Source organism: Castor canadensis, chromosome 13 (assembly GCF_047511655.1).
Source record: "Castor canadensis chromosome 13, mCasCan1.hap1v2, whole genome shotgun sequence".
In the NCBI taxonomy this organism is placed as follows: Eukaryota; Metazoa; Chordata; class Mammalia; order Rodentia; family Castoridae; genus Castor; species Castor canadensis.
The window spans coordinates 36,348,648-36,363,868 of NC_133398.1; the positions used below are offsets into that span (position 1 = coordinate 36,348,648).

The following is a 15,221-nucleotide window of genomic DNA, read 5'->3' on the forward strand; positions in this document are numbered from 1 at the left end:
GGCAAACTCAACTATGCCCTCTGTCACCCAAATTCTCATTATCTTTTTATGTAAGATGCATTTATTCACTCTATTTCAGACCTTTTATTTTTCTTATTGTAGCAATAGGCTTTGATAAATACAAAAGATTCACGAGTACAAAAAATTCTGGATGGCTTTGTGATAGTTAAAAAAACAAAAAAAATTTTAAAGTTGGGTAATATTTATTTCTATATCTGACAATCTTCTTGAAATGTGGTTGTACAAAAGGTAAAAACTGTTTTACTGTGATTGTTAAAATTTTGATGACTCTTTTTTACTTGGTTCAGGAAATCTGTCTTATACATTCATTCTGGACAGATTTCTTTCCTATATTTTGTTATAGCCCAATTCCCTGCCACCTCAGGGTTTCAAAGATGACACACCTTTGTTTTTATAGTCAGCCTGTAATGTTCTTTCTGTCCAAAGGAAGATTCAGACAACAGCTCAGGAGCAAGAAAAGTTGGATTTATATTTACATACACTGTCCTTTACAATGTTAAAAAAACAAAAACGCTGAAAAAGAGTGATGCATATTTCTTATTAGTAATCCTACAAGGATTTAATCTTCATACTCATGTTGCAAATGAATTACATGTGATTAGCTTTTATTTTCCAAAGTCTTTATAAAAAGTTTTCTTGAAAAGACTGACTTTTCCTGTCTCAAGGACTGAGAATAAAAACATCTTCCTAATAACCTGCTGGACATGGAGAACTAAGATCTCCATGGTTTTTGTTCAGCAACTCTAGGTATGGCTGAAATTAAATAATCATAACCAAAACTTCCCTTTATTTAATCATAAAAAATAAAAATGTTGCCAGAATGTTGTAGACATTAAGACCAAATGAATAATGGAAAGCCAGATGAGAAACTATTTCACAGCTTAGATTTCTTTTTCCTCTGCTTAATAAGAAATAAATTATCATTGTTATCATCTTCCACGCACCTCTCCTTTTTCCTCTGCTTGCCCCGCATTCCCTCTTTGGAATGCTTGTCTTCCCTTGGCTTGTGGTAATGTGATGAATGGTGAAAGGACTTGTGAGGCTTCTGGGTTTTAAGACTGCTAGAAGAGTAGGTTTTTGGGCCCCGAGGAAAGTCCTCATCCACTTCATGATGCCTATCAGCCTTCCTGTGCTTCTCACGTTCTCTGTTCCTATTCATTTCTTTCTGGGTTTCTTTATCTTCTCGGGGCCACCTGTTGCTTTTCCTTGAGGCATGGCTCTTTCTCATATCAGGGTGGGGTCTTTTGCCCGCTGCTTCCGTATGCAGTCTCTTGAACTGCCTTGGAAAATCTCCATTCTTCTTGAGTTCTGGAAAATATAATCGTATTTTTGCATATGTATAATCCAGTCCATGTAGAGCTTTCACAGATGTGGAAATAACCTAGCAGGCTGTGAAGCTAAACATTTAAACAAGTTAACAATATAGATGTTCTAATTCCTTGCTAAGGTAAAGAAATCATTCACTAAAAATGGAATGGTTGTAGTTCTGTACTCCTGATTGCTAAAAAGGGAAAACATCCAAAAATCCAATGAGAAGTATTCTATCCAATATAGTTTAATGATGTTAAACAATGGAGACAAAGATGGTCTTAGTTTTGTGAAAAGTCATGTCTGACCAATTCAAGTTCCTTCAGTGATAAAGAATCAGCCCCTAAAGATAAGGTGAAGCAAGATATACAAGATGGTCTTTTGACAGTCTCATAAGATACTTATTACTCTCTGAAGATAAACTCTGGCCACAGTACTGAGAGCTGCCCAGGAGATACTGTACTGCCCAGGAGATTATTCCTCCAAAGAAGAGACTGCTGGCTTGGGAAGTGTGTATTTGTGTGTGTTTGTATGCATGTATCTTACAGGTTTTAGTACCTGTATTTTGTCAGAACATGATATACTATAAACACCTGATGTTAGTAATTCTGACGGAAGTAGGTGGGAGATGAGGTTACAGTGAGGGGTGAAAATTAAAATGTCCACAGTACCTTGAAAGATTAACAGGAGTGACCAATAAAAAATTCTAGCATATGACTTTTAGCATGAAATAAAAGTTCCAATGGATCATAGAGTGCCTTAAAGCGGATTTGTGTGTTAGAGTTATCAAAACTAGCTAAAAAAGAAAAATAACAGTTAATGCTTTTCCCAGATTATAAAAGTTAGAAATGCTCACTATAGAAAACTTGGAAAAAAGTAGAAAGAAAATAAGGCAGAAACCACTCATAATCCTTTAACTTAGAGATGATGTTTTCAGGACATCATCTTTCAGAAAGATTTCTTTTAAATGTTTCTAATTTAGTTACCTAGTAACTATCATTATGTATTATAATTTTCCTGCAGTTTAGATAAACTTTATATGAGATATAATATAAGCCATGCAGGAGCTATGAGAAGGAATTCTTTTATTTTCCCCAGAATTAATACCTTCATTTTGAAAAGAACCTGAACTCAGAAAGTCTAAAAATGAATAATGTAAAAAAGGGCAAAAGAGTCAGAAAACAGGATACAGAACAACTTGAAAAATATGACAATTTTACCCTAAAACACGAAAGTTAACTTGGAAAACCATCTTGAAGTATATACCAAAAAAAGAACAGAGGCAGAGAAAACAGACTTAAAAAACAAGGTATTAATTTGGTGAGAAAGAACTTTATGTTAGCAACTGTAAACACAGAAAACACAGGGGTGGCTGTGGACCTGGAGCTCTACTTGCAATGGTGGCCTTGAAGAACTGATGTACTAGGGGAAGCCCCAGGCACCATCTCCAGAAAAGCCTTCCTTTCCATGAAAAATATCAGAGAGATGCAAATGGAAAAACTAATTGCTTATCAAACAGAAAAATATCAAAGGAATCTTTAACACTCTGCATACAAAGTGAATAGCAATACATTCTTAAACATTTTCTGAAATGCTTACTCTGAGAAAAATATTTATTGTGAACAGATTACAACATAGCATTTTTGAAGTAGGGGCTTGGTTTTTGCAGATCAAGAAAGCTCTAGTTTCTATGATAATTATAAACAATTTTTATACCAACCAATAACCTTAAAGCAGGCAAATATAATGCAAGAACAAAACAAAACAAAAAAACCAACCCCCCCCCCCCAAAACCAAATTTAGAAACTACTGCAAAAGTCATCGAATACAAAGTTTAATAACATACCTTTTACTTTTCGTTTTATTCTCCGATCTCTCTCCTGGATTTCGTATTTGTCATCATAGTAGTAGATGAAGGGAGATGTCGGAAATGTCTGGTTAAACATTCGTCTTTCTGAACATTCCTACAAATTGTATTTGAAACTATGATTATCACAAGGTTGTACTGTTCAAAAAATCTTTTTGTGAGCTTCTGGGCCACCTTAACTAGAAATGAGCCCTGTATCACTGGAGTCTGCTGCTGTAGTCCTTGCTTGATGCTGGGAGGGGTCACCCAGCCAAATAACCCTATTGGGTTTTTATGTTATTCTTTAAGCTTGAGTTTTCTTTCCTTCTTTACTTATGAAACACTTATCTCTTTTGAACTTTCCCTGCCAAACCCCTCCCCTCAGTTCCAGTTATGAGCACTGGGTTATGGGTGCCAACTGCACTTACCTTGTCCTCTTGTTAGAGGGTTTATTTTATTCAGCCTTATGCTAATAAGGCTAAAAAGGCTTATTTGTCCTTTCCTTATCTGTCTCTTCCAATTGCCTTCCATCAAGTGCTTTTCCTGTTTCTCTGCCCATCCCCAAAATGTGGGTGTAAATTCTTAGCTCTTTTATCTAGACACAAGTAGTTTGTAAGCTTATTTTAACTCAACATTCACTACTTATAGAGTAGTGATTCTTATGGTGGGGTTACAGTGGGTATGTCTACTTTCAAAAGGTTCCCAGGTAATTTTGAGACACTGCAAAGGGAATGATCTTTTCTCCTTGTTCCCCCACCCAAGCTGAGATCACTCCTTTCACCCCTATCTCCAGGACAGTTCCCTCACTCTCATGACCCTGGTGATCCCATGGCTGATATTTCCCAAATCTACATTCTTTGGCCTGAACCATTCTGCATATAGTAGGCTTTTGCTTATCATAATATGTGACATGTATCTATTCAACAGCACTGTCTGAAACATTTTTTTTTTTGAAAGAGGCTCCCCTTTGGAAATTACCCATTTCTGTCTTCTGGCATCTTGGTCTAGAATTTATTTAGAAATGTTCAACATTTCTTGGCTAAGTACCTTTGACATCAAGTATTAGTCTTGTATTTCTAATACATCTGACCAAGGTGGTAGCCATACAGTTTATGTACTCAATTTGCTGTTAAGAGAATCAGGGTGGGGCGTGGTGGCGCACGCCTGTAATCCCAGCTACTCAGGAGGAGACAGGAGAATCACAGTACAAGGCCAGCCAGGACAAAGTTAGCAATACCCTATCTCAAAAACAAGCCAGGCGTGGTGGCGTGTGCCTGTGGTTCCAGCTACTCAGGAGGTGGAGGTAGAAGGATCGTGGTTCGAGGCCAGCCTGGGCAAAGTTAGGACGAGACTTTATCTGAAAAACAAACTAAAAGCAAGAGGACTGGGAGTGTGGCTCAAGTGGTAGAGCGCTTGTCTTAGCAAGCACCAAGCACAAGATGCCAAGTTCAATCCCCGGTATTAAAAAAAAAAGAGAGAAAGAAAAGAAAGAAGAAAACATGAGTCGTTCCAGATACACACTTAGGAAAGTAACAGAAACATGTTAGTCACTCACATCAAATCCTTACACTCCACCGTGTCTGACCTCTGCTTTTATCTTCAAGCTAGCTTTCAAAGAACCAGATTTTAGTTTTGTCAATACTATTTCGTTTTCTATTTCATAATTAAAAAAATCTTTATTATTTCCTTCCTTCTGTATCTTCGGATTTATTCTGTAGTGCCTTTCTGGACTGTTTTAGGCATTCTGGGATCTTGTAAGGTATCAGACAAACTTACATGATGTCACAAAGAGATGTTTGCATAAACCACCATCTATGGTGGCTCCAAGTTTCCATTTCCAAGAGAAAGGATACCATAAAAGACTTGGGTCTAAGGTTCTAATCATAACTGAAACAAAACCCTGCTAATTAATAACATAAAACACATGAAGGCACAAAACTCAATGCTACAGTCATACACAGTCATATTCAGAAAATTCTATCTAGTACTGTAATGATGTGGTACAAAGCAATTTTATCTTTAGTAAAAATTCTAGCCCTAAAATAAGAGCAGCAAATTATGATTACACAAAGGTATACTTAGCCAATACCCAAGTCAACAAAACCCTGTAAGAGTCCCAGCTCCCACTCACCCTTTCATAGCCTTCTGAAGCAGTCTCTTTGTACAGTGACTAGTGTTGTCCTTGCCTCTCTAGCTTGAGAGTGAGTGGAATTACAGAAGGGCAGTAGCATACCTTTCACATGAAGAATCTATTAAACAACATCTGTTGGGCTGAATTTCTGAAACTGAAAGGGAGGGGTCCTGAGACATCTTTACCACCTTGGATTATTTTGATCCTGTATGGTCAAGACTGATGTGACTACACATAACGTACACATACGTACTACAAATGTTTTGCAAAACTACATGTAAATTGTATTTTGATTATTCATTAGCTAATGGATTATCTTATCCATTAGCACAGACAATTGATAGATGGCTGTATAATTTATCTACTGTCCTGGACCAGCCACACCACTGATCTTCATTAGTGCTGGATAATCTAGAGTTCTTCCTCAATGGTGGTGATAATGCTGTCAAATTTGCTTTATTGGAAATGAAAACTTCTCTAACCTAGATTTCAGGGATAGATTTTAAATGCTTAATGTAGTTTCTACCCATACTAACAGGAGTGTCTAGTAAGCATCTCAATATAATTGTTTTCCTTTAATTGAACAAATATAAATATTAAAATTGTACTATTCTGCTTTAAAGATGTAAGCAAGCATAAACTGTACATGTGTGCGTTTGTGTGGCAGTGCACCACTTATGTGAGTGTGTGACTATGAACCATCTGAGTGTTGGCAACAAGAATAAACATACAGAGCAGTAAAGGTCTAGAGATAACAATTTTGTAAGACAAATCTTCTCTAGTTAGGTTTCAATGTGAATTCTAAAGAAGCGAAGTTAAGTATCCTGTAGGATCTCTCCATCTGTATCACCATACGATGGGTCTGACCACATTGGAAACAGCATCCAAATGTCAGTGCTGTACAACTTCTTTGCTTTGGAGATAAAGACTGAGGACCAAAGAAAAAAAGTGAGTAGTTCAAATCACCTGGTTAAGTCAGTAGCGGAGCAAAAATAAGAACTGAGGGCTGGGCGTGGTGGCACACGCCTGTAATCCCAGCACTTGGGAGGTTGAGGCAGGAGGATCGCGAGTTCCAGGCCAGCCTGGGCTACTTAGCGAGACCCTGTCTTAAAAAAAAAAAGAACAACAACAACAAAAAAATTAGAACTGAGGATCAGAGTCTCCTCTTGGCTTTCATATTTTACCCCTCACCCCCATAGTTCCAGCTAGCTGGATATGGAACATAAACTTGATCTGCTAGAAGACTGTCTTGCAGTTTTTTTTCTCCTGATCTTTCTGTCTCTCCCCACATTTATAGCACTCCCAAGGTCTATATTACTAAAGTGTCACAGAACTCATGAGGTGGCCTGCAGTACTTGCCCTTTCTAAAAACTCATCCCTCTATCCACATTGAGGCTCCCTAAGCCTCTGTATGTTTCCTGCCTCCAGCACTGGATCAGATTTGATGTTAGTTTCTGCTGATTTCTAGGCTGTTAGAAGCCTCCCTGGAGAACGTAAATGCATCTCTCCATAAGGACTTTCTCGTTCTGTGCCACATTGCCTGTTCTCCTCTGCCTCAAGATTCACAGTATGTGTGGGCTTGAGTCTGTTCCTAGCACATGAGCTGCTGGAGCTTTATTCTTAAATGTAGTGGCTGGCTAGGGCTCACACGTTCACCTGGCAGCAAGCAGTTTCTTCTGCTCTGGTAATTCAGGATCTAGAATATATAGCTTAGTCCCCTTAGTTGGACCTGGGAATAGGGAGTGTGGCACTTGCAGGGTGGGTGGGCAGCCAACGATGTGTTTCCACCATGAGTGTTAGGGACTGCATGTCAGTGACGAAGACTAAACTGAATATGGTGCCAGGGAAATTGGAGAAGAGAAAACCTAGAAACATGGTGTGGACGATCATGTGACACTAAGAGCTCACGAGAAGGTGGCCATGCTCTTGATGACTATTATTTATTTGACTGACTTTATGAGCTGCATTTGTTTTCCTGTACTTTTAAAGTAATTAGTAAAATATGATCTGTTAGTTACTCTGCCAGGGATGGAAGAAGTAAATCTGTTGAAAATACATTTAAGTCTTGCCTCTGAATGTTAGTTTGTAAACAAGGAAGTGTTCAGAGTTATATTCCTTTTGATTCATTTTTCAGCAGCCACTCCCTGACAACAGAATGCTTTATGCCCAGATGCCACTCAAACTTACGTGTCCATAATGGCCTTTTTGTGCACAGTTGTAGCAATACATTAACGCTGATTGTCCAGAAGGGGTCTTCGGCTTTTTGGGTGGTCCAGATTTGGTCTGAAACATAAATATTTGTGAGGTTTTAATAAATTTTAGCAGAAAGTTGAAACCCTGTCCTTTCCAAAATTGCTTTTTAGGTAAGAGAATCCTTATAAATGGTGCTCACATATGGAGTTTAATGTGGAGTGATAGTGTGGTGAAAATAGAGCCCTGGAGGCAGCATCACTTAAGGGGCAGACAAAGCAGCTCTTGAAAGGGACAGAGAAGAGAGGCTCAAGGATGTAGAGACACAGTAGAGCACAGTTACAGGCCTTTGAGAGTAGCTTCAAGGACAAACTGATTTACAGTGTCAACTATGGCAGAGAAGCCTAGTAACATGAGGACTAAGAAATATCCACTACAAGAGCAACAGTAAAGGTAAACCTATTACAAGAATTTGGAACTAGTGGGAAGGTAGAAAGAATATAAAAGGCAGTAGGGTGGAATGAAGGGATGTACACAAAGGCAAAAAAATTACAGAGAAGAGCAAAAGCCAGGGTAGTAGTTCTTCTGGAGAGAGGACAGCTCACTGGGCTTCAAAGCAGCTGCGATAATGTATTAAGTTGTACACATGTATTGCATGCACTTTTCTTATTGTGAAATAAGAAATGTTAAAACACTGACTACATATTGAAGGGGGAGAGTAGTTCCATATTGTTTTGAGAAACATGAATAATAATAAGAGGAGTAAGATGGAGCAGTATTTAGGGGAATTTGTTGGAGTTTGCTTTTCAACTGGGAGACCCCTGAACATGTAAGAAAGCTCGTAGAGATGGTGAAGCTGAAAACAGAGAAGAGACAGGAGGACAGAATAAGACTCTTAAAGGTGGTGGCATTAATCAAGAGGAGAAAATCTTAATTGTCGCTTCCTCCCTTTTTGGAGATGGAAGAAGAGAGGTAAGGATGGACATGAACGTGGGTAAATTTATTTCTTATGTTCTTTATTGGGATCCTCTAACAGAGTGCTAGTCTGTCAACTCTTTTATTTAAGATTGTGAACAGGTGGTTTGTGGGAGTTTTCTTGACACAGGAAAACAATGAATAGCTAATAAACATGTTCAAACAACTTACTTTCAGCTCTTAGTTCCTAAAACAGAAAACCAGATGTGTTATTTTTCTTGTTACTGTGACCAAATAGCAACTAAACAGTTGTTTCTGCTAAAACTTAAGGAAGGAAAGATTTATTTTGCTCAGTTTCAGAGGTTTTAGTCCATTATGATAGAAAGGACATGGTGGAGCACCTTACATCAGATAGGCAAGAAGCAGAAAGCAGCAGTAACAGGAAAGGGTCAGAGCAAGATATAGTCCTGAAGGACTTGCCCCCAATGATCTGCCTCTACCAATCACGCCCCACCTTCCACAATATCCGAGTAGTCTATTCAGATTTTGAATCCATCAATAGATTTAAAACATTTATTAGGTCAGATCCTCATGATCTAATCATCTATGGAGACAACCTCATAGACATGTCCAAAGGTGTGCTCTACTAATCTCCTAGGCAGTTCTTAATTCAGTCAAGTTGACAAGATTATGACAAACTGAGCAATCTTTTCTACTAAAAATGACCATGAATGCTACATAAAATGGCATTTACAACATCAGCTATTAATCGGGATATAATAAAAAACACAAATAACAAATGTCATGTATCCTCCAATTACAATGTGCTTCATAAATCAGGACTAGCTAAAACTCATCAAACAGAGCTTTAACAGGTATGCACATAAGCTATGTGTCACTCTGCAATTTTCTTCAGGTCGCAGAGCAGCAGGAAGACATGAAATTATTAAGCAGAAATCTTTTTCTCAATGTTCTCGGCAGAGCGCCTACTTACCTAGCAAGTGTGAATTCCCGATCTCAAACCCCAGTACCAAAAAAAAAAAAAATTTGTCATCTGAAATTTTATGTCATTGATATGACATAAAATTGCAGCCATAAAAATACATGCTTTGAAACCAAGAGATGATGTTATGGATGTGCTATTTTGAGGAAGTTCTTAAGAGCTACTGTTAGATTAAATAAAGACTATGAAAAGACTAGGAAATCCATTAAACTTAGCAATCAAGAAATTGTTGGTAACTGAAAGCAGTTTCATTTGAGGGGTTGAGGCACAAGCCAGATTATAATGGGTTTAATGTAAGTATAAAGATGCTGAGGAACAAACTAGGCTGTGGGTAGAGGGGAAGGGGACAAGTAGAGCAGAATAAAAGTCCAAGGAGGCTCCATAGTGATGTCTGCAAGAGTGCTGGGCATATGGCATGATTGTATGCATGCATTATTTCATTAATTTATTAAAAAATAATTAGTGAGTACCTAATACATGCCAGACACAATTCTACAGTTATGTAATAGAGAAGTGAATAAGACAAAAAGCATTACTGGCATCTCCAGTGTTGGAAGTCATACAAATAAAAACCAATAGCACACTCACACACATGGGTGCACACATCCCCTTTCTCATACACACATACATGCCTTGTATACACAAAATATAACATAGGGATACAATCAAAACTGAATTAACAAAAGAACAATGCTGGAGGTATCACGATACCTGACTTCAAACTACATTGCAAAGCATTAACAATAAAAACAGCATGGTACTGGCACAAAAACAGACATGAAGACCAGTGGAACAGAATAGAGGACCAAGATATGAAGCCACACAACAATAACCAACTTGTCTTTGACAAAGGCACTAAAAATATACGATGAAGAAAAGACAGCCTCTTCAACAAAAACTGCTGGGAAAACTGGTTAGCAGTCTGCAAAAAACTGAATCTAGATCCATGTATATCACCCTATGCCAATATTAACTCAAAATGGATCAAAGATCTTAATATCAGACCCCAAACTCTAAAGTTGATGTAGGAAAGAGTAGGAAATACTCTGGAATTAGTAGGTATAGGTAAGAACTTTCTCAATGGAACCCCAGCATCATAGCATAGATAAATGGGACTTCATAAAACTAAAAAACTTCTGCTCAACAAAAGAAATGGTCTCTAAACTGAAGAGAACACCCACAGAGTGGGAGAAAATATTTGCCAGCTACACATCAGACAAAGGACTGATAACCAGAATATATAGGGAACTTAAAAAACTAAATTCTCCCAAAACTAATGAACCAATAAAGAAATGGGCAAGTAAACTAAACAGAAATTTCTCAAAAGAAGAAATTCAAATGGCCAAAAAACACATGAAAAAATGCTCACCATCTCTAGCAATAAAGGAAATGCAAATTAAAACCACACTAAGATTCCACCTCACCCCTGTTAGAAGAGCCATCATTAGCAACACCACTAATAACAGGTGTTGGTGAGGATGCGGGCAAAAAGGAATTCTCTTACACTGTTGGTGGGAATGTAAACTAGTACAACCACTCTGGAAAAAAATTTGGAGGCTACTTAAAAAGCTAAACATTGATCTACCATATGATCCAGCAATACCACTCTTGAGGATATACCCAAAAGAATGTGACACAGGTTACTCCAGAGGCACCTGCACACCCATGTTTATTGCGGCACTATTCACAATAGCCAAGTTATGGAAACGCCAAGATGCCCCACTACTGACGAATGGATTAAGAAAACGTGGCATTTATACACAATGGAATTTTATGCAGCCATGAAGAAGAATGAAATGTTATCATTCGCTGGTAAAAGGATGGAATTGGAGAACATCATTCTGATTGAGGTTAGCCTGGCCCAAAAGACCAAAAATCGTATGTTCTCCCTCATATGTGGACATTAGATCAAGGGCAAACACAACAATGGGATTGGACTTTGAGCACATGATAAAAGGGAGAGCACACAAGGGAGGTATGAGGATAGGTAAGACACCTAAAAAATCAGACAGCATTTGTTTCCCTCAACGCAGAGAAACTAAAGCAGATACTTTAAAGCAACTGAGGCCAATAGGAGAAGGGGACCAGGAACTAGAGAAAAGGTTAGATCAAGTAGAATTAACCTAGAAGGTAACACACAGGCACAGGAAATCAATGCGATCAACTCCCTGTATAGCTATCCTTATCTCAACCAGGAAAAACCCTTGTTCCTTCCTATTATTGCTTATACTCTCTCTTCAACAAAATTAGAGATAAGGGCAAAATAGTTTCTGCCGGGTAGCGAGGGGGTAGGGGGGAGAGGAAGAGGGTGGGGGGGAGAGGGAAGGGAGGGGGAGAAGGGGGAGAAATGACCCAAACATTGTATGCACATATGAATAAAAAAATAAAAAAACAGAATTAAGTGAATAAGTCACTGGTGGTGGCTTAGATTATGAGTCATTGGGGTAAACATTCATTGGGATGCTTCTTTCTTATAAATGGAAAAAAAATTAGGTATGTGATGGCTGAGAAACACTATTCTAGACATAGGAACACGTAGTACAAAAACCCAAGTGGAGAAAGCTTACCACATTTGAGGATTTGAAAAGGTATCTGTACGTTAAGTGTAGTAGGTAAAGAAAAAGGAGAGGAGGCTCTAGAGGATGAGGAGAGACCAGATCACCTATGGCTCTACAACTGAGGGTAAAGAATTTAAGAATACTGGATTTAAGAGGTGTGAAAAGCCACTAAAGGCTTTTAAACTAATGGGAGGTACTCAATAACTAGTTGGTGACTATTATCAGGGACTGTAACTGATAGTAAAAATAATAATTCACTCCCCAAATAATAAATGCTCCTAAAAAAGGTATTTACCTATGTTTATGAATTGTTCTACTTTGTTTATACAATATGTAAGACATTGTCTAACCTACTCTTTTTTATTTTTCAAAAATTTTTTGGCAGTTCTGGGGTTTGAACTCAGGGTCTTGTGCTTGCTGGGCAGGTGTTCTACCACTGGAGCCATGCCAAGTCTTTTTTTTTTTTTTATTTAATTATTTTTCAGGTAGGGTCTTCCATTTTTGCTCAGAACCAGCCTAAGAACAGGATCCTAGCACCACAGCAGCACTCCACCATGCTCAGCTTATTGGTCAAGTTGGAGTCTTGCTAACTTTTTGCCTGAGGTGGCCTCAAATCATGATCATCCTGATCTCTGCCTCCTGAGCAGCTGGGATTACAGTGGTATCTGGCATTTCTTAACATTTTTAAATGGCCAAAAGAGAATATTTTGCAACATGTAAAAAATATTTAAAACACAAATTTCAGTGCCTATAATTTTATTGAATACAGTCACACACATTAGTTATGGATTATCTGTAGGTGTTTTCATGTTATAAGGCTAGAGTTATGATAGAGACCATAGTACCTGCCAAGCTAAAATATTAACTATCTTTCATTTTACAAAAATGCTGATTCTAGACTTCGAACACAGGAAGAACATTAGAACTTAGAACATAAGAACTTAGAATTAGAACTTAGAACTTAAAACATAGGAGGAAGTAGTGAATAAGTATACTCATTCATAGTGAAGGGGTAGACGTTAAAGACTCAAAATTCTAGCAGGATGCCAGTGGCTCACATCTGTAATCCTAGCTACTTAGGAAGCAGAGATCAGGAGGGGCAAATAGTTCGAGAGAGAACGGCTCAAGGTATAGGCCCTGAGTTCAAACCCGAGTACTTAGATTGCAGGCCATCTGCCATCATGCCTGGCTTAAAGCAGTAATTTTTAAACCAATAAAATGCCTTCAGTTCCCCACCTTAGAGGCAAACTGCTATTATTAGTTTCTTGTGTTCTCTCAGAGATAGTCTAGTTATATACAAGTATAAGGAGATCTAACCATCTATCTATATATATTGTATGTGTTTGTAAAGGGAGGATATATATTTGGCCTTTACAAAGACAAAGTATGGAAGGAAGAGTTCTCTAGAATTGGAGACAATCAAGGGCAAAATTGACTAAGTTTTGCAAAAAATCCAAAGTCTCAGATAAAATTCAGTTATCCATTGGAGAAGTGGCTCAAGTGGAATACCTGCCTAGTAAGTGTTCAAACCCCAGTTCCACCCCCCCAAAAATAAGGGGGGATCATGTTGTAATCCTGGTACCACTAGCTATGGAACCTCAGCCAAGCTACTCCTGAAATGGTTTTGCTTCATTTTACTCATCTGTAAAATGGACATGATAATAGCAATGGTGCTCCCTCCTAACATGATTGTAAGGGAACATGAAACATTTGTAACTGGGGAAATCTGACTACACGATCACTTCCTCCTTGAAATACTTTTCTTTTTGGGGAGAAGGTTCAGTACTGGAACATAAACTCATGGCCCTCATGCTGGCTAGGCAAGTACTTTACCACTTAAGCCATATCCCCAGCATTTTGCTTTAGTTTTATTTTTCAGATAGGGTCTTGTGTTTTTGTCCCTGCTGGTCTCAGACTGTGATTCACCTACTCATGCCTTCCTTGTGGCTTGGATCACAGGTGTGGACCACCATGCCTAGCTTATTGATTGAGATCGGCTCTTTTTGCCCAGGCTGGTCTTGAACCTCAATCCTACAAAATCTCTGCCTCCTGAGTAACTAGGATTAAGACCTGCATTAAGCCTTGAAAGTTTTTTTTTTTTTTTTAAACTACTTTTCAAGAAAACACACTCCTGTTTTTTTTCTACCTTAACTGGCTGTTTCTTCTCCAGTCTCCTTACTATTTCCCATCCTTCTACACTGGAGTGGTCCAGGGCTTGGGTTCAGTCATTTTTTTTTTTTTTAAATCTGTCTGGTACTGGCTGCATGCTAGGCAAGTGTTCCACCACTCGAGCCATGTCCCCAGGCATTGGGCTCAGTCATTTTTCTTCTCTTATCTAATCCCATCTTTACCCTGGTCACTTTAGAATTCCTATCTTCAGCCCTGATCTCTAAAGTCTACACTCATTTTTTATACTAGAATGTCTAATAGGCACCTCAAATTTACTATGTTAAAATCAAATCCAGCCCTGCCCCTACTCTCAAATATATTCCTCCCATTATCGTTCTCATCTCACTACCCCATTATCGTATCTCATCATCACCAATTCTATCCTTCCAGCTGTGTAGGCCAAAAATTAGCAACAGGACTTGTCTTTCACATGTATTTCACACCCAACGCATCCACAAGGCTTTCTGGCTCTATAAGATACATCCAGTTCTTCCTAGCCCACCACAACACTATTATCTTGGTCTGACCATTCATCTCTCATTTAGATGACTACAAGGGCCTCATAACTGGTGTCTCTGCTTTTATCCCTGTCCCTGTGCAGCCTATTGTCAAAACAAGGATGATCTTTTCAGCACATATATCATGATGTATCATTTCTTGGCTGAAAACTCTAATAGCTTCTCCTCTCCCCAAGAAAAGGCCAAGATTTTAGAATGGCTTACCATTTTCCTTTCCCATCTGTTTAACTTTGCCACATCTTGGAGCATGTCTCATTATCTCACTGATTGTTCTCTGAATACTTTAGGCAAGCTTCCACCTTAGGGTTTGGCACGAGCTGTTCCATCTGCCTGGATCATTCTTCTTCCAGATACAAAGATATTCCACCACCTTCTTCAAGTCTTGGCTGAACAGTCATCTTCTTAGTAAAGCCTTATTTAAACTTGCTAGCTCCCTCCAAGTGATGTTCCCTATACCTCTTTCCTTTGAAAAACACCAGAACCTCTCCAAACAACCAACTGCTGCAAACAAAAAAGCACCCCAAATCTCCATGGCAGTTATCATACCTGACATATTAAATAT

General features: G+C 38.4%; 1 protein-coding gene across 2 annotated transcripts in view; it reads right to left on the reverse strand.

The window, feature by feature from the left end:
* Nucleotides 1–465: 465 nt before the first annotated feature.
* Nucleotides 466–15,221, reverse strand: part of Zcchc7 (zinc finger CCHC-type containing 7) — a 220,823-nt gene continuing 206,067 nt past the window's right edge. For both annotated transcript variants that reach the window (XM_020158174.2, XM_020158175.2), the window contains exons 7-9: nt 7,494–7,589; nt 3,176–3,293; nt 466–1,329 (exon numbers count right to left, since the gene is read on the reverse strand). In XM_020158174.2, the coding sequence (XP_020013763.1) occupies nt 896–1,329; nt 3,176–3,293; nt 7,494–7,589 (648 nt within the window). In that variant the 3' untranslated portion in view covers nt 466–895. The remainder of the gene's footprint in view (nt 1,330–3,175; nt 3,294–7,493; nt 7,590–15,221) is intronic.